General features: G+C 45.4%; 1 protein-coding gene across 1 annotated transcript in view; it reads left to right on the forward strand.

The window, feature by feature from the left end:
- The window catches only part of SVEP1 (sushi, von Willebrand factor type A, EGF and pentraxin domain containing 1), a 598,519-nt gene that overhangs the window by 171,246 nt on the left and 406,451 nt on the right, over positions 1-20,822 (forward strand). The window contains exon 2 of the mRNA XM_063914219.1: positions 11,032-11,287. Coding sequence (XP_063770289.1) covers positions 11,032-11,287 — 256 coding nt within the window. The remainder of the gene's footprint in view (positions 1-11,031; positions 11,288-20,822) is intronic.

The following is a 20,822-nucleotide window of genomic DNA, read 5'->3' on the forward strand; positions in this document are numbered from 1 at the left end:
GCCTCAATGACCGGAGCTGGGTGCTGCAGTGTGAGATTATCCCACAGCACCCTGCTCCTGTCACTGAAAAGGAGCCGGCATTGCAGGCACTAGTTTCCGGAGCAACCCAGCATCTCCTGGGATGCCGCTCACATCCCAGGAGTGAGATAATTGGTGGGCTTCCATCTAGTCCATGCCCCCACAGTGATGTCGCGGGTGACTCCCACAGCCCTTTTTGTGAGGCCACTCCACTTTTTGGACGTGCACATCTTTGGAGCTTGAGAGGGGTACTATTGTCAACACCGAGTGTCACTGACCCCAGTGCCACCACTGAGTAGGAGACCAAGTTTTAGTAAACTCTAGTCAATTAATTACAGTGGAAAAATTCCTGATAATCCTTGAATAATCTGGGACATTTGGAAACCCTTTTTATTTTTATAACCTATACAGCAAACATCTGACTACTATGCAATATTGACCTAATAAAATCATTTTAACAATGTTAATACTGTATATCTTTTTATACTTTATATAAAGCTCTCACCCACTCCTCTCCCATCTACATCTCTGACCTTATCTCCCTTTACTCTCCCACCCGTCCTCTTCGCTCTGCTAATGCACGCCGACTCTCCTGTTTTCTGATTACTTCCTCCCACTCCTATCTCCAAGATTTTTCACGTGCTGCTCCCTTTCTCTGGAATTCTCTACCTCTCCCCCTCAGACTCTCCACCTCTCTACAAAACTTCAAACGGGCTCTTAAGACCCATTTCTTTACCAAACCTAGCCAAATCTCAACCTAACCCTCTGTTCCATGCTCTCTGTGTACCCCATCTGTGTCACCCCTGTCTGTCTACCCCTCCCCTTAGAATGTAAGCTCTCACGAGTAGGGCCCTCTTCCCTCATGTGCTTATACTTTTCTTACTTTAATAATCCTCAACTGCCCAGATCCCGCAGTTTTTGGCCACCTGGAACTTATCTCTATGTTTACTGGTATAGTTATGCTTAGTTGCCCTGTACTTGTCCTATATTGTCTTCAACTGTAAGTCACTGTTTTCCTGTTTTGATTATGTGCATATGTACTCTGTAATTGGGCGCTGCGGAACCCTTGTGGTGCCATATAAATAAAGGATAATAATAATAATAATAATAATAATAATAATAATAATAATAATAATACTTCTTTCCCTATATGAAATTTAAAAATGATATTTACAGTTCCATTAAAGATACCAGTATGGAATCCCATACACAAAAGGTTAATAAACATATGAAGAAATTGCATACAAACAGCTATACTCAAACAGTACTACAGGACAATGTAATGCAGTAAATGCAAGGGGAAATACTGTAGGTATAAATATAAGGGACATTTTTAGTAATGTTTTAGTAGATTTTAAACAAGGTGCTCCAAAATAACGAAACCCCCTTATCAGCACCCCAATTACTCAGCACTCTAGATAAAAATAAATCCCATACCTGTATCTGGAGTTTTTTTGTTTTTGTTTTTTTATCTACAGGTTGAGTATTCCATATCAAAAATGCTTGGAGCCAGAAGTACTTTAGATATCAGATTTGTCCGTATTTTGGAATAATTGCATACCATAATGAGATATCATGGCGATGGGACCTAAGTCTAAGCACAGAATGCAGTTATGTTTCATATACACCTTATACACACAGCCTGAAGGTCATTTTATACAATATTTTTAATAATTTTCTGCATTAAACAAAGTATGTGTACATACACACAATTAATTTGTTTCATAATTACCTTATACACACAGCCTGAAGGTCATTTAAAACAATATTTGTAATACCTTTGTGTCATAAACAAAGTTTGTGTACATTGAGCCATCAGAAAGCAAAGGTTTCACTATCTCAGTTTCAATCAATAAATTCTGTATTTCGGAATATTTGGATATGGGATACTCAACCTGTATGAGAAACCAAACTAAACTGTATTCAGACATGACTCATTTTTTTGGCATGTAACTTTTTCTCATAAACTGGGTGGTCTAGCAAAATAATAAAATGAAGTGAGCACAACAATATTGCTCAACCTCATCTAACTTTTCTGTTCTATACATTTTAAGTTATCAGAAGTGATGAGTTACTGAAACAGCTGCTGTGTATGGTATTTACAGTATGGGATCTATACTGGATATCTAAGACACTGGAGTAGCAACCATACTTACCTAGCTGCGGGAGGCTCCCGTTTTTTGGGGTAGCCCCCCGCACCCCCGGAAGAGTGGGCAGGTCTCCCGCATCCTGCTCGCATCTTAGTGATGCGAGCAGGATGGAGATAACCTCCCGCATTTGCGGGTCCGTCGGGTGGAGAAGGGGTTAAAATGACGCAAATCGCGTCATTTTAGCCCCGTCCCCTTCCCGCGGACCCGCGAATCGTGGCATTTCCCGATGTGGGGGCGGGGCTTAGTGATGTCACAGTCCGACCCCGCCCCCCGAAGACACCTGCTGCGTCTCCTCTTCGGTCTTCTCCCGGAGAGGAGACTTACAATGTAGGTAAGTATGGTAGCAACATGATACATTAATATTATTATCAATGTGGGTGATACTTGAATATTCTCTATAGCAAGATTGCATAGAAATATCTGAAGGGTTAATCAGGGTTTATTAGAAGAATTTGTTAATACTTAGTCGTTGTATTTGCAATTTGGGGCTGATGCAGAGTGAGTAGTATGCAGGATTACATGGGGTATCATGCCTGAATTGCACATGCTCAGAAAGGGAAGGCATGGATATGCAGCTTTGCAGACTGGTACGCGGTGATGTAACAGGTGGCCTCTACACCCCAGGCCAGCACCCTGTCCTTGTACACATGACATCATGACATCAAACAGCAAGTACTTGGTGCAGGGATTTGGGTGACAGATATGTCCTAAGGATGGGTCGCATGTAATGCCTAAAAACTCATGTGGCACATATGATACATGGTGTGTGCGCAAAGAGGCGCAATTGTAGAGGCATTGTATCAGAAATTATGTTCCTTGGTGGTGAAAATTTGCAGAACTACAACTCATTTTTCTAGCATTCGGGGGGCCGCCCAGCACACGGCTGAAATGCAAACGCATCGTTAAACAGTGATGCGCTCGCATGATTAGGGTAGCCCCCTGTCTATGCAGCCTACTTTGGGTTGCAGTGGCTGTATGTGACATCATGCAGCTGCCATAGCCCGCCCCGCAAACGGTCCGGACACGCCTCCGTTGTCCGAAATGCGCACCCCCCCTAATGCTGCCATGACACCCCCAAAATGCTGCGAACAAGCCCCGTCGCCGCCCTCCCACCTGGACTTAGATTGTGATTGCGTGCAATTGCAATTTAAGTCCTCGCGCATGTGTGCAGCGGCATGTGTGCATGTGTAGAAGTGCAGAAATTGGCGAATAGCAATTTTCCGCACTTCTGCAGCTGAAGCTGAATTAGGCCCACAGGCGCTTGATCTGTCACATTGGAGACCATACTCACATGGAAAATCTGCACCTGCCATAGCTCTGCTGCAAGTTGTGATGGTGCAACCAATGTTAGCATCTAAAGACAGTCAAAGTGGGTATCCCAGCTCTTGCACACTCAGACACACACTAGTAGACCAGGTGAAGGTATGATACTAGCATTAGCATAAAGTCACAGACACAACTACAGTAAAAGACTTCAAAGCGGTTGTAGCAGCGTGGCACTCAGCATGCCCTCTATGTAGCTGGATGCTTAAAGAGGAAGTCTCCTTCAGAGTGACATCAGGGCAGTGGCTGTGCCATCTCTTTGGCCAGCACCACCTCGGCCAGAATTACTGGTTGTTACAGCCCTGCCCACATGTATTGTGTTCCTAGAAATTTTACAACCGGAGAGGTAGAATGTGGAAGGGAAGGGTCATTCAAACAAGGTAAAAGTACAGTAAGGGATGTTCATGCAAATGCAAGCCATGCAGACCAGCATATAATGACATATATAGGCCTGGTAGGAGGGATGTCTCTAGCACCTTCTGCATGGCATCTGCAAGTACACACAGATGATCATGATGACCCGTAGTATACTGCCTTGCGATGTGTCAAAGCCTAGGTATAGAATGAAACGAAGATGAGCATGCCTCTGCATTGGCAGCATATGCACCTAGTATAATTGCTATACGTGTGCCTTGTGTGATCTCTCATACAGTACTTTTTCATTTAAAAAATGTGGCAGTCTAGAGACAGTCAACATCAGTTATACAAAATATGTGATTAGAAATCTGCTTTATGCAAAGCCGCTAAACTACTGTATAATTAAGTTTCTTTTGGTGGTGGGGTGTTAGATTTTGTGCTGCAGTTTGAAACCACCACGCAGGGGCACAATGACGGGGTCTTTCACTGCCAAACCACAAGATTTACTATTCAGCGATTGGAGGTTGATTCTCCAACCGCTGGTGAGGTGCATTTGTAGAGATGAGCGCCTGAAATTTTTCGGGTTTTGTGTTTTGGTTTTGGGTTCGGTTCCGCGGCCGTGTTTTGGGTTCGAACGCGTTTTGGCAAAACCTCACCGAATTTTTTTTGTCGGATTCGGGTGTGTTTTGGATTCGGGTGTTTTTATCAAAAAACACTAAAAAACAGCTTAAATCATAGAATTTGGGGGTCATTTTGATCCCAAAGTATTATTAACCTCAAAAACCATAATTTACACTTATTTTCAGTCTATTCTGAATACCTCACACCTCACAATATTATTTTTAGTCCTAAAATTTGCACCGAGGTCGCTGTGTGAGTAAGATAAGCGACCCTAGTGGCCGACACAAACACCGGGCCCATCTAGGAGTGGCACTGCAGTGTCACGCAGGATGTCCCTTCCAAAAAACCCTCCCCAAACAGCACATGACGCAAAGAAAAAAAGAGGCGCAATGAGGTAGCTGTGTGAGTAAGATTAGCGACCCTAGTGGCCGACACAAACACCGGGCCCATCTAGGAGTGGCACTGCAGTGTCACGCAGGATGGCCCTTCCAAAAAACCCTCCCCAAACAGCACATGACGCAAAGAAAAAAGAGGCGCAATGAGGTAGCTGTGTGAGTAAGATTAGCGACCCTAGTGGCCGACACAAACACCGGGCCCATCTAGGAGTGGCACTGCAGTGTCACGCAGGATGGCCCTTCCAAAAAACCCTCCCCAAACAGCACATGACGCAAGGAAAAAAAGAGGCGCAATGAGGTAGCTGACTGTGTGAGTAAGATTAGCGACCCTAGTGGCCGACACAAACACCGGGCCCATCTAGGAGTGGCACTGCAGTGTCACGCAGGATGTCCCTTCCAAAAAACCCTCCCCAAACAGCACATGACGCAAAGAAAAAAAGAGGCGCAATGAGGTAGCTGTGTGAGTAAGATTAGCGACCCTAGTGGCCGACACAAACACCGGGCCCATCTAGGAGTGGCACTGCAGTGTCACGCAGGATGGCCCTTCCAAAAAACCCTCCCCAAACAGCACATGACGCAAAGAAAAAAAGAGGCGCAATGAGGTAGCTGTGTGAGTAAGATTAGCGACCCTAGTGGCCGACACAAACACCGGGCACATCTAGGAGTGGCACTGCAGTGTCACGCAGGATGTCCCTTCCAAAAAACCCTCCCCAAACAGCACATGACGCAAAGAAAAAAAGAGGCTTTTTACTGATATTTGGTGTTTTGGATTTGACATGCTCTGTACTATGACATTGGGCATCGGCCTTGGCAGACGACGTTGCTGGCATTTCATCGTCTCGGCCATGACTAGTGGCAGCAGCTTCAGCACGAGGTGGAAGTGGATCTTGATCTTTCCCTAATTTTGGAACCTCAACATTTTTGTTCTCCATATTTTAATAGGCACAACTAAAAGGCACCTCAGGTAAACAATGGAGATGGATGGATTGGATACTAGTATACAATTATGGACGGGCTGCCGAGTGCCGACACAGAGGTAGCCACAGCCGTGAACTACCGCACTGTACTGTGTCTGCTGCTAATATATAGACTGGTTGATAAAGAGATAGTATACTCGTAACTAGTATGTATGTATAAAGAAAGAAAAAAAAACCACGGTTAGGTGGTATATACAATTATGGACGGGCTGCCGAGTGCCGACACAGAGGTAGCCACAGCCGTGAACTACCGCACTGTACTGTGTCTGCTGCTAATATATAGACTGGTTGATAAAGAGATAGTATACTCGTAACTAGTATGTATGTATAAAGAAAGAAAAAAAAACCACGGTTAGGTGGTATATACAATTACGGACGGGCTGCCGAGTGCCGACACAGAGGTAGCCACAGCCGTGAACTACCGCACTGTACTGTGTCTGCTGCTAATATATAGACTGGTTGATAAAGAGATAGTATACTCGTAACTAGTATGTATGTATAAAGAAAGAAAAAAAAACCACGGTTAGGTGGTATATACAATTATGGACGGGCTGCCGAGTGCCGACACAGAGGTAGCCACAGCCGTGAACTACCGCACTGTACTGTGTCTGCTGCTAATATATAGACTGGTTGATAAAGAGATAGTATACTCGTAACTAGTATGTATGTATAAAGAAAGAAAAAAAAACCACGGTTAGGTGGTATATACAATTATGGACGGGCTGCCGAGTGCCGACACAGAGGTAGCCACAGCCGTAAACTACCGCACTGTACTGTGTCTGCTTCTAATATATAGACTGGTTGATAAAGAGATAGTATACTCGTAACTAGTATGTATGTATAAAGAAAGAAAAAAAAACCACGGTTAGGTGGTATATACAATTATGGACGGGCTGCCGAGTGCCGACACAGAGGTAGCCACAGCCGTGAACTACCGCACTGTACTGTGTCTGCTGCTAATATATAGACTGGTTGATAAAGAGATAGTATACTCGTAACTAGTATGTATGTATAAAGAAAGAAAAAAAAACCACGGTTAGGTGGTATATACAATTATGGACGGGCTGCCGAGTGCCGACACAGAGGTAGCCACAGCCGTGAACTACCGCACTGTACTGTGTCTGCTGCTAATATATAGACTGGTTGATAAAGAGATAGTATACTCGTAACTAGTATGTATGTATAAAGAAAGAAAAAAAAACCACGGTTAGGTCACTGGTATATACAATTATGGACGGGCTGCCGAGTGCCGACACAGAGGTAGCCACAGCCGTGAACTACCGCACTGTACTGTGTCTGCTGCTAATATAGACTGGTTGATAAAGAGATAGTATACTACTAATATTATATACTGGTGGTCAGGTCACTGGTCACTAGTCACACTGGCAGTGGCACTCCTGCAGCAAAAGTGTGCACTGTTTAATTTTAATATAATATTATGTACTCCTGGCTCCTGCTATAACCTATAACTGGCACTGCAGTAGTGCTCCCCAGTCTCCCCCACAATTATAAGCTGTGTGAGCTGAGCAGTCAGACAGATATATAATATATATAGATGATGCAGCACACTGGCCTGAGCCTGAGCAGTGCACACAGATATGGTATGTGACTGACTGAGTCACTGTGTGTATCGCTTTTTTCAGGCAGAGAACGGATATATTAAATAAACTGCACTGTGTGTCTGGTGGTCACTCACTATATAATATATTATGTACTCCTGGCTCCTGCTATAACCTATAACTGGCACTGCAGTAGTGCTCCCCAGTCTCCCCCACAATTATAAGCTGTGTGAGCTGAGCAGTCAGACAGATATATATAATATTATATATAGATAATAGATGATGCAGCACACTGGCCTGAGCCTGAGCAGTGCACACAGATATGGTATGTGACTGAGTCACTGTGTGCTGTGTATCGCTTTTTTCAGGCAGAGAACGGATTATATTATGTACTCCTGGCTCCTGCTATAACCTATAACTGGCACTGCAGTAGTGCTCCCCAGTCTCCCCCACAATTATAAGCTGTGTGAGCTGAGCAGTCAGACAGATATATATAATATTATATATAGATAATAGATGATGCAGCACACTGGCCTGAGCCTGAGCAGTGCACACAGATATGGTATGTGACTGAGTCACTGTGTGCTGTGTATCGCTTTTTTCAGGCAGAGAACGGATTATAAATAAAAGTGGTGGTCACTGGTCACTATCAGCAAAACTCTGCACTGTACACTATACTCCTAATGCTCCCCAAAATTAGTAAATCAAGTGTCTCTCTAATCTATTCTAATTCTAAACGGAGAGGACGCCAGCCACGTCCTCTCCCTATCAATCTCAATGCACGTGTGAAAATGGCGGCGACGCGCGGCTCCTTATATAGAATCCGAGTCTCGCGATAGAATCCGAGCCTCGCGAGAATCCGACAGCGTCATGATGACGTTCGGGCGCGCTCGGGTTAACCGAGCAAGGCGGGAAGATCCGAGTCGCTCGGACCCGTGAAAAAAAACATGAAGTTCTGGCGGGTTCGGATTCAGAGAAACCGAACCCGCTCATCTCTATGCATTTGCTTTGATTCCAGTGCATTTAGCGGAAACCTAAGTTACAAATATCAGACAATCCCCTTCATCCCATTGCCCTCACACAAAATCATCTGCATTTCCTATAGCAATCCATGTTATTCAGCGCCAGAAATAATTTAGCCAAATAATTAGTTAGCTACTGTAGGTTTCTTTGCATACTGTCTGATCACCTAAAAAACTGTTTCATGTTTTCAGGGTGATGGAAGCAGTAGAGAATGTGCTAATGTGTAGAATCACTGCTAATTGGGGGTCATTCTGACCTGATCGCTTGCTGCAGTTCTTCGCAGAGCAGCGATCAGGTCAGAACTGCGCATGCGCTGCAGTGCGTCGGCGCATGGCTGACAGCCGACGGCTGTCATCGCCTAGTGATCGCCTCTGTCTGATTGATAGGCAGAGGGGGTCGCTGGATGGGAGGGGGCAGCCGTTTTGTGGGCACGGCCTGGCCAAAGCTGGCATGGCCGGACCGTGCCGGGGGCGGGCTGCAGCGGCTGCATGACGTCTCACGCAGCCACTGCGACACGGGCAGCGACGAGTAGCTCCTGGCCAGCACGCAAAAGCTGCGCTGGCCGGGAGCTACTCCTGACGTGCAAAAGCATCGCCGCTGTGCAATGATTTTGCACTACTGCGAAGGGGCAGAGTCTGACATGCAGGGCGGACTAGCCCTGTGCTGAGCGTCCCCCCGCATGTCTCTCTTCCTGATGGCAGCTGTGCTAAATTTAGCACAGCTACGATCAAGTCGGAATCACCCCACTTCTATTTCTGAGTTCTGTAGCTGGTCTGAGATCTCATACTCTGGGTCTTGGGATGTAGAAGGTTTCAGAGAGCAGTGGGTGGAAGCCCTCACTGCCTCACTCATGTTACTGCCATGTTTCCTTGTTTTAGTAAAATGTATTATAAATTCTCCTTCTATACATTCATTTTTTTTAACCTCACAAATGATCACACTGTTATGTCAAGTTTTGTGTTGTTGGACCTTATAATTAGCACAGATTAAAAAAAACCATGTATAATATTATGTATCTTAGTATTTGTAAGTGTGTATGGACTATGGAATGCTGTACTATGACCATTTGTATCTGACATACTGCCAAGAATGGTGGGTGTGTCTGTAACTACAAGAAATAGTGTATGTTTGTATATGTACAGTATATACTACACTCTTCAGTGTCCTGAATTATAGAAATTTTAGAGATCTAATTGTGGGTGAAGGGTGCGAATTGCCGTTGCTGCAAAGTTACGTCGGTTGTCGTGCGAATTCATCCGGGCGAGGTCACCTCCGGCAATTGAATTCCCCCCTAGTAGTCTCATTGCTTATTTTTACGTGGTTGTAAACAGGATAGGTTTTGACGGGGCGCTCTGGCGGTGCTGCAGCATAGATCCTGGCTGCAGGGTGCTGTCCCAGGCCTATGCAAGGGCCGCGTGGTGGTGAAATTACGCTTTAAGGGCCCTGCATCCTCGTTCACAACCCTAGTTGCAGCCTTGGCGCACGTAGCTTCTGTCAAGGTGCATATGCATGGTCCTGTACATGTGCAGTTTAATAAAAATTGCAAGATATGTTCGCTTTTGGTTTTGTGTGTAACTCCATAATCCTTAACACATTTTGTATAAGATCACAGACCTATGTTAACCCTTTGTGCAGCACATCAAATATATCTATCAATTACATTTCCTACAACAAACTCTATTTTAATCCTTCCCACAGTCCTTTTCTCCTTGGTATGGTGCATAGAGGGGGGGAGTGAAGAGGAGTGTGAGTTGCCTCGGTGTAAATAGTAACAGTTATCAAACTATGGGGCAGATTTATTAAGCCTATATGAAATAATAAATTAGAAGGTGATAATGCACCAGCCAATCAGCTCCTGTCATTTTTCAAACCCAGACTGTGACATGACAGTTAAGAGCTGATTGGTTGGTGCGTTATCACCTTCCACTTTATCACTTCACCAGGCTTAATAAATCTGCCCCTATGTATGTGATGTTTCCAAAGATATTGCAGTAGATGAAATCAGTGGCTCCTTGCCTGTGTGGCTGGTGGGGTCGGTATCACAATCCCGTGACTGCATTGGTTGCAGCTCCTAGAAATCAGGGCTCATTGCTATAGTAGCCTGGAATGGCAGTCTCAGATGGAGAAAACACCTCCCCCTGGGGCTGCCTGTCCTGCTAACAGCTTCCATTGCAGGGAGATGAATGGAAGTCACTGTGGGAATTTAGGGGGACATGTACTAAGCAGTGATATTAATGGAGAAGTAGGCTAGTGGAGAATTTGACCATGGCAACCAATCAGCTGCTCTGGATACTTTTACAGTATGCAAATCATAAATGTTACGTCCACTGGCTCACTTCTCCATTTTTATCACTGCTTAGTACATCTGAGTGTTGTTAGGGGGCGGGGGGGGGGGGGAGGGGTGTGTGTGCATTGAATAGATAGATAGATAGATAGATAGATAGATAGATAGATAGATAGATAGATAGATAGATAGATAGATAGATAGATAGATAGAGATATGTGTATTTGTGTTAAACAATTTACCATAATTATACCAAGGGTTTCTACATCCCTTCTACATTAATTTTCATTGATTACGTAAAATCTTTTTGTCTGTACTTTTCAGCAAATACTCAAACACTCACGTGGTGATTCCACAAAGGTAATCTTTCTCATTACGGATGGCTATTCAAACGGTGGTGACCCAAGACCTGTTGCAGCGAGTCTACGAGACCTTGGAGTGGAGATCTTTACAGTTGGAATATGGCAGGGAAACATCCGAGAGCTGCACGACATGGCATCACAGCCAAAGGAAGAGCACTGCTATCTGCTACATAGCTTTGCAGAGTTTGAGGCGCTAGCACGGCGTGCACTACATGAAGGTACTGTGTTCCAGAATACTGTTATAACCTACAGCATACACTATATGGCTTTTTATGCACCGTTTCTCTTACTAAAAAGCACCACTCTACTTACTGACAGTGATTCTGCATGGTGACTTCTCCATTGCTATGTGATATATTTTGGAAAACATACTGCTTTTGTTCATCTGTATACAATACCACACCTTAAATTATTGTTTAGAAAGTAGACAGATAAAGTGAAGGTCCAACCTCGGTTTTGCTAAGGGGATGACTGGATGGAACAGCAAACCTTGGGGTATATAGAATTCCTTCTTGCAATCAGTAACATTGACTCCCCAGCACCTCTTACGTCTTGGTGTTTGTGTGATAATGCTGCTGCAATACCGCCTTGTTGCTGACTGGCTAATTCCTCCTGATTTATTACTATGTATCATTACTGCTTTCGTAGGGACCAGAGGGTGAGCTCTGAGATACTGGACTTAAGTCAGGACAGATGGAAAATGTACAGAGGTATGCTCATACATCTAGCCCCAATATACTATGCAGCACGAAATGCCACTGGGTCCTGATCAACTCTGCTAACGTTGGGCAAGTTTTCTTTGCCAAAAATGCAACCAATGTTAGCAGTCACGTGAGACCTAGCGCTTCAAGACGGACTGTTTGGCGGGACTGCAGCAAAGATGTATGAAGAGAGGACACATCGGTATAGCCTTTGCACTTAAGTATTGGTCACAGAATGCAAAGTAGATGTTGACATCTTGGATGCAATTAGAAGTTTATTGGCTCCAGTTGTCACAAGCGGCACTTATATAATCTTGGCAGTAGTGTCATCTATAATGCAATTCCCAGAGGACTGTGTTGGTTGACTTTCATGGACGCTCTGTGGCTATGCTTACCTGCCAGTTTGGATTTTATCAGTTCCTCCATTGCCCATCAATATGCCTGGAGGCTCTGCCCATGAACTGTCTTCCTGGTCTTATGGAGTACGGCAGCTGCCATGCCCTGACCAATCCTCCTAGTCATATTAATGGCAGTGTCTGCTAGTGACCTGTTATTTCCATGTTTGGAGATGCTTACTTTGGACCAAAAAGGACCTTTCATAATAGATTTGTAAGTAATAAATTAGTAAATAATGGGGTCTCACTGTGTTTTAATTTATTAAGGAATTTCAAAATTCCGTGTGTTGTCCTGTGTTTATTGTGATATTTACATGTGCATTACAGGTGCAAACAGGCCCTGTCAGGGCATGCTGGCACTTATGGTTCTACAAATTCCAGCATGCCCCATCATCCCTTAAAATTGAGCTTGACAAGACTAGCTGGTATCTGTAGTGTGACAGTAAGGAAGGAAATTATAGCTATTTTTAAACATACTTTATTAACCCTTCACAGGTATGGGTTATAGCCCTAGTGCCAGTGTCGGACTGGGGCATGAAGGGCCCACCGGGGTAATGCATTGGTAGGGGCTCATATTTAGGGGTGTGGCCAGTCTCCAGAGGGGGTGTGGCCAGTAGCCTCAGGGGCTTGACTAACCATTGGAGAGTTCATGGTCTGGGCCCCTTGATAAATATATACAGTAAATCCTGTTAGTACATACATGATAAATGTACCAGATTAATAACAGGAATGCACTGTAGAGAATACACCATAGTCCTGTGCAGTATAAGGTAACATATGTATAATATATCATTCAAGTGCACAGTCTGGAACCTGATTCCTAAAGGAGGAGATGGGTCCCCAGACAGAGTGACCCACCCGGGGTTTTCCCTCTACCCCTATGTGCCAGTCTGACCCTGCCTAGTGCTATCAGCAAAGGGCTGGTTGTCCTTGGCTGAAGGGGCACATTTTATCTGGTTCCAACTTAGCCCCACTTCCTAGGGATTTCAGCCCTATGCTATCCAGCCTTTTTGAGGTTTAAGTACCTGTGCACTTATCAATAAGAGTATGTGGACCCTGAAAGAGTACGTATGTGGGTCCTAGAAGGCTGTGTAACTGTTTTACGACAGCCGGCAGTACAACTGTAAGCATGATGGGAGTATCATTTTACACTTGCTGACATTGTAGTGTCTGCATTTTGGGGTCCACATACTGTCTGTAGCCTGTAGCACACTACAGTATATCCCCTGTTTGAAACCACAGTCTTGTCACGGTAGTTTACCAGGGTGGTCATTCCGAGTTGATCGCAGCCAGCAACTTTTTGCTACTGGTGCGATCAACTAGTCCACACCTATGGGGGAGTGTATTTTAGCTTAGCAGAGCTGCGATCGCTTGTGCAGCCCTGCTAAGCTAAAAAAGTTTTGTGTAAAAGTAGACTAGCCCTAGACCTACTTACCCTGTGCGACGGCTCCAGCGATGCAGGTCCCGGCTTTGACGTCAGACATCCGTCCTCCATTCTTCTGACTACGCCTGCGTTTTCTCCCTGAAAACGCCCGCCAACGGTCTAGTGATGCTCATGAACGTCTTCTTTCTGTCAATATTCTTGTGGCCGCCGTTGCGAGCGCTTTCTTCGTAATCCGCGTCATAACCCCTGTCGCCGGGCAATGACGCGCATGCGCACGCTGCGCATGCGCATTCCGGACCCTGTTTAATCAGCCCAGTGGTTCACCCGCCTTTTGAAAAAGCTGTCTCTTGTAACGCGTTGAAGAGATGGGTGCTAGCCGCTGGAGTGTTCTCTCTGCATCTTTGATTGCCTTATGCACTTCCAGTTACAGCTAAGGATTGTGCACTCACAAATGTGACAAACCCTGAATAATGGGATTAATTCTGAGTTGATCGCAGCATCAAGTTTGTTAGCAATTGGGCAAAACCATGTGCACTGCAGGGAGGGCAGATATAACATTTGCAGAGAGAGTTAGATTTGGGTGGGTTATATTGTTTCTGTGCAGGGTAAATACTGGCTGCTTTATTTTTACACTGCAATTTAGATTTCAGTTTGAACACACCCCACCCAAATCTAACTCTCTCTGCACATGTTACATCTGTCCCCCCTGCAGTGCACATGGGCCCTCATTCCGAGTTGATCGCTCGCAAGGCGAATTTAGCAGAGTTGCTCACGCTAAGCCTACGCCTACTGGGAGTGTATCTTAGCTTCTTAAAATTGCGACCGATGTATTCGCAATATTGCGATTACAAACTACTTAGCAGTTTCAGAGTAGCTTCAGACTTACTCGGCATCTGCGTTCAGTTCAGTGCTTGTCGTTCCTGGTTTGACGTCATAAACACACCCAGCGTTCGCCCAGACACTCCCCCGTTTCTCCGGCCACTCCTGCGTTTTTTCCGGAAACGGTAGCGTTTTTATCCACACGCCCATAAAACGGCCTGTTTCCGCCCAGTAACACCCATTTCCTGTCAATCACACTACGTTCGCCAGAGCGAAGAAAAAGCCGTGAGTAAAAATACTATCTTCATTGTAAAATTACTTGGCGCAGTCACAGTGCGAATATTGCGCATGCGTACTAAGCGGAATTTCACTGCGATGCGAAGAAAATTACCGAGCGAACGACTCGGAATGAGGGCCCTGGTTTTGCCCAATTGCTAACAAACTTTCTGCTGCGATCAACTCAGAATTAGGCCCAAGGGGGGTCATTCCGAGTTGTTCGCTCGCTAGCAGATTTTAGCAGCATTGCACACGCTAGGCCGCCGCCCTCTGGGAGTGTATTTTAGCTTAGCAGAATAGCGAACAAAAGATTAGCAGAATTGCGAATAGAAAATTCTTAGCAGTTTCTGAGTAGCTCGAGACTTACTCCTACACTGCGATCAGCTCAGCCCCGTTTCGTTCCTGATTTGACGTCACAAACACGCCCTGCGTTCGGCCAGCCACTCCCCCGTTTCTCCAGACACTCCCGCGTTTTATCCTGGCACGCCTGCGTTTTTCCGCACACTCCCAGAAAACGTCCAGTTTCCGCCCAGAAACACCTACTTCCTGTCAATCACACTCCGATCACTTCAACGATGGAAATTCTTCGTTCGGACGTGAGTAAATCTACTAAGTTTTGAGCTAAAATACTTAGCGCATGCGCACTGCGTACCATGCGCATGCGCATTTTCGCCTTAATCGCTCCATTGGGGGTCATTCCGAACAACTCGGAATGACCCCCAATGTGCCAAGCGCCAAACAGCAGCTAAAATAGTTGCTCCAGCCAGAGCCGGACGTTTGGATTGATCAGCAGCTTGTCATATTTTCCCCTGTTCGGCGCGGGTTCACTACGGCTGGCCGGCGGTCGGGCTCCCGGCGACCAGCATCCCGGCGCCGGGAGCCCGACCGCCGGCTTACCGACAGCTTGGCGAGCGCAAATGAGCCCCTTGCGGGCTCGCTGCGCTCGCCACGCTACGGGCACGGTGGCGCGCTACGCGCGCCACACTATTTTATTCTCCCTCTATGGGGGTCGTGGACCCCCACGAGGGAAAATAAGTGTCGGTATGCCGGCTGTCGGGCTCCCGGCGCCGGTATACTGAGCGCCGGGAGCCCGACCGCCGGCAAACAGAAGACCACCCGTTCGGCGCACCATTTCAAGGAGGCCATATGTTGGCTACAGAGGAATGTTCTGCACATTGGGGGTAATTCCAAGTTGATCGCAGCAGGATTTTTGTTAGCAATTGGGCAAAACCATGGGGGTAATTCCAAGTTGATCGCAGCAGGACATTTTTTAGCAGTTGGGCAAAACCATGTGCACTGCAGGGGGGGCAGATATAACATTTGCAGAGAGAGTTAGATTTGGGTGTGGTGAGTTCAATCTGCAATCTTGGAATTACCCCCATTGTGGGGTAATTCAGATCTGATAGCAGCAGCAAATTTGTTAGCTAATGGGCAAGACCATGGGCCTAATTCAGATCTGTTCGCTCGCTGGCTATTTTTTGCAGCGCTGCGAACAGATAGACGCCGTCTATAGGGGAGTGTATTTTAGCTTTGCAAATGTGCGAACGCCTGTGCAGCCAAGCAGTACAAAAACAGTTTGTGCAGTTTCTGAGTAGCTCTGACCTTACTCAGCCGCTGCGATCACTTCAACCTATTCGAGCCCGGAATTGACGTCAGACACCCGCCCTGCAAACGCCTCGACACGCCTGCATTTTTCCAAACACTCCCAGAAAACGGTCAGTTGACACCCACAAATGCCCTCTTCCTGACAATCTCCTTCTGATCGGCTGTGCAAATGGATTCTTCGCTAGAACCAGTGCACAGCAACAATCCGCTTTGTACCCGTACAACGCGCCTGCACATTGCAGTGTATACGTATGCGCAGTAGTTACCTGATTGCTGCGATCCCAGCGCGAATGAATTCTTTGCACAAATCCATCGCAGAGCAATGAACTGCTTTGTACCTGTGTGACGCGCCTGCGCATTGCAGTGCATACGCATGCGCAGTTCTGACCTGATCGCAGCACTGCAAAAAACGCTAGCGAGTGATCAGGTCTGAATTACCCCCATGGTTTTGCCCATTAGCTAACAAATTTGCTGCTGCAATCAGATCTGAATTACCCCCATTGAGTCAACCACCTGAGATACATAATCTGTCAGATTCGGACGCAATACATGGGGGGTCATTCCTAGTTGATCGCTAGCTGCCGTTGTTCGCTGCGCAGCGATCAGTATCAAAAGTGGATAATCTGCGCATGCGTAAGCACCGCAATGCGCATCGTACGGGTACAAAGTCTATTGTGGTTTTGCACTGGTTCTAGCGACGATTCCAATCGCACAGACGGCCGCAAGGTGATTGACAGAAAGAGGGCGTTTCTGGGTGTCAACTGACCGTTTTCAGGAAGTTTTCAGAAAAACGCAGGCGTGTCGGGGAAAACGTAGGCGTGGCTGGGCGTTTGCTGGGTGGGTGTGTGACATCAAAAGCCGTCCCTCCGTTGTTAGAATCAACGCACATGAAGAGTAACTACAGGGCTGGTCTTGTTTTGCACAAAAAGATTTTGCAGGCGCTCTGCTGCACAAGCGTTCGCACTTCTGCAAAGCGAAAATACACTCCCCAGTGGGCGACGACAATGCTAAAAACTGCTAGCGAGCTATCAACTCGGAATGACCCCCATGGTGAGATGTTTTACTAAAGTCTAGAAGCACCTTTACAATTGCTGCTGATCTCTCATTTATTGAGATTTATTACCTGAGACATTGTTTAAGGGCGGTATTCAGCACGGTACATTTCTAATGCTACTAAAAGTGGAATTTTTTGCAATCTTAATTGCAAAGAATGGCACAGGTAGATGCCGCCCAGAAATGGAAAAAGGCGCCCACTGCAGTGTTTATGTATGCATTGCAATCCATACTCAAAATCGGGAACATCAAAAGGGTAAATTTAGTCTGCGCCAAGACAGAGCATCCACAAATCTGCACATGCTGTTGCATGTATAAGTGATTGTAAGTGATTGGAGAGGACGTCAGGGACCCGCCCGACAAATGGCGCCTGAGTTTTTGCCATCACTCCCAGGAAACGCCATGTTACTACCTATAAGTGCTCACTTTCTGTCAATCACTGTGCAATCGCTTCACTTTAATATTGTGAACTTACTGCAGTGGCACATGCGCATTGTGTACGCATCGCATGCGCAGTCTTTCGATAGTCGGACAAATTTTGAAAATGCACAATTGCGATCCATTCTAAATGAGGGCCTTAGTACAGAGTGGATACATTATGCCAGGGGTTCTCAAACTGTGTGCCGTGGCACCCTGGGGAGCCTCGGGGTACTTGCAAGGGTGCCCTGGGTTGGTGGTCCATGACCAATTCAAATAATTTATGAGCAGTGTAATAGGCAAAACCAGTGCTGGTGGCTGCCAGTCATAAAATATGTGGCCAAACAGAAGCAAATCCTGTCCCTCATCACATAATTGATAAGAATGCCATATAAACATAATTTACTTAATTTAATATTTCTCAATAATAAACTTTTGGCCATGGGGTGCCGTAAAAAAATTCTGATACTACAGGGCACAGTGATTCAAAAAGTTTGCGAACCACTGCATTATGTGTTGCTGATTTGTATCCATTACATATAATTGCTCCAATAAGTGCAACTGTTATTATTATTATTATTATTTGTTTAATAAGTTAAATAAGTATACTTAAACTTCATATGTGCTGCAGTTCTCCCATTTTTCTCTGCCAACGCTTAAGCAATTTGTTTTTTTAGCTTGTGTTTTATCTCTCTCCAAGGTTTGATACATCTCCCCCTATAATGCTTTCATGAAAATACTGCAGTCGCAAGCATATGAAAAATGACAACTATGGCAAGTTGCATTCAGGTCTTCATCAGACGCATATGCTCCAGGTTTATGTCAATTAGTTCTGCTTGCGAAGTGCGCGTTCATACAGTATATATTTTCTATCAGCCAATAAGAAGTGGTCCTGTAATGCTGGTGACTGGCATCATTGGTGTGTATTTGCAACTTCTGTCAAAACAGCCACAATTATTTTTTTTCTTTCTCTCTTTTGCTTTATATAAAAAAATTGTTCGAATGTCATATGGTTGATCGATATCCTATGTTATTTGATATCCAGTTTAGGTGGCTCAGTACTTAGGGGTACATTTACTAAGCAGTGATAAGAGTGGAGAAGTGAGCCAGTGGAGAAGTGCCCATGGCAACCAATCAGCACTTAAGTAACATCTATAATTTGCATACTATTAACAGATACAGAGCTGCTGATTGGTTGATGGGGAAATTTCTCCACTGGCTCACTTCTTCGCTGTTATCACTGCTTAGTAAATGTCCCCCTTAATGTATTGGAAGCAATGGAATCCGCGTATTTGTATCTGTATATTTGATGTTTTTTTTTCTTTCAATAAAATAAATGGTTAAAAAATCAACAACAGCCTCAACTGATACAGCTTTGGCAGGTGTATGTGTTTCTGTGCTGGGCTGAATGCTTTTACTGTACGCATCCTGTATTGCTCCACCCCTTTCCTTCCTTAGTGGGTGTATCAGATTTATGCAAATCTGCATGGGTTACTCCTTAGCATATACAGAGCAATTTTAATTATTTTATACTACGCAAACTGGAATAATACTCACTCTGCATCACTTCCATACTGTTTCTTCCAGTAGCATTTTAAAACATATGTATCCGTATTTATTCTTTAGACAAAGTGGGTTGAGGCACAAGAAAGAAGAGGTGTGTGTTGATCTATGTGTGTGTGTACTGTTTGTGTTTCTTTATGTATGTGTACATATGTGTATGAGCGCCTCTATACGTGAGTATGTGTATGTACAGTGTGTGCATGTGTGTACATACATATATATTTGTATTTATGAGTGTATGTGTGTGTATATGTGTGTTTGTGTTTATATGTGTATGTGTGTGTGGCTGTATGTGTATGAATGTACTGGTTTGTGTTTGTAAAAATGCAACTAAGCAATGCCATGTGTCCCACCTCCATGTATTATTTGCTCATACTGCTAGTGTGATAAAAGTACAAAGTTGCATACAGTACTTTCTCTAACGTCCTAGTGGATGCTGGGGACTCCGTCAGGACCATGGGGAATAGCGGGCTCCGCAGGAGACAGGGCACATCTAAAAAGCTTTTTAGGTCACATGGTGTGTACTGGCTCCTCCCCCTATGACCCTCCTCCAAGCCTCAGTTAGGTTTTTGTGCCCGTCCGAGAAGGGTGCAAACTGGATGGCTCTCTTAAGGAGCTATTTAGTAAAGTTTTTTTTTAGGTTTCTAATCAGTGATTCCTGCTGGCGACAGGATCACTGCAACGAGGGACTTAGGGGAGAGACTGGCAACTCACCTGCGTGCAGGAGGATTGAAGTCTTAGGCTACTGGACACTGAGCTCCAGAGGGAGTCGGAACACAGGTCAGCCTGGGGTTCGTCCCGGAGCCGCGCCGCCGATCCCCCTTACAGACGCTGAAGAAAGACGGCGGAACGGAGGTCCGGAAACAGGCGGCAGAAGACTTCACAGTCTTCAGAGAGGTAGCGCACAGCACTGCAGCTGTGCGCCATTGTTGTCACACGGCTCACTGACACGGTCACGGAGGGTGCAGGGCGCTGCTGGGGGCGCCCTGGGCAGCAATATAAATACCTATTTGGCAAATAAATACATCACATATAGCCATTAAGGCTATATGTATGTATTTTAACCCAGGCCAGTTATTAAAAAACCGGGAGGAAAAGCCCGCCGAAAAGGGGGCGGAGCTTATTCTCCTCAGCACTCAGCGCCATTTTCCTGATCAGCTCCGCTGGTGAGGAAGGCTCCCACTCTCCCCTGCACTGCACTACAGAAACAGGGTTAAAAGAGAAGGGGGGCATAAATTGGCGATATAATGATATATTAAGAGCGCATATATAGAAACAACACCTTCTAGGGTTGTTATATACATTATAGCGCTTTTGGTGTGTGCTGGCAAACTCTCCCTCTGTCTCCCCAAAGGGCTAGTGGGTCCTGTCCTCTATCAGAGCATTCCCTGTGTGTGGGCTGTATGTCGGTACGTGTGTGTCGACATGTATGAGGAAAATGTTGGTGAGGAGGCGGAGCAAATTGCCTGTAATGTTGATGTCACTCTCTAGGGAGTCGACACCGGAATGGATGGTCTACTTATGGAATTACGTGATAATG

Source organism: Pseudophryne corroboree, chromosome 1 (assembly GCF_028390025.1).
Source record: "Pseudophryne corroboree isolate aPseCor3 chromosome 1, aPseCor3.hap2, whole genome shotgun sequence".
Classification (NCBI taxonomy): Eukaryota; Metazoa; Chordata; class Amphibia; order Anura; family Myobatrachidae; genus Pseudophryne; species Pseudophryne corroboree.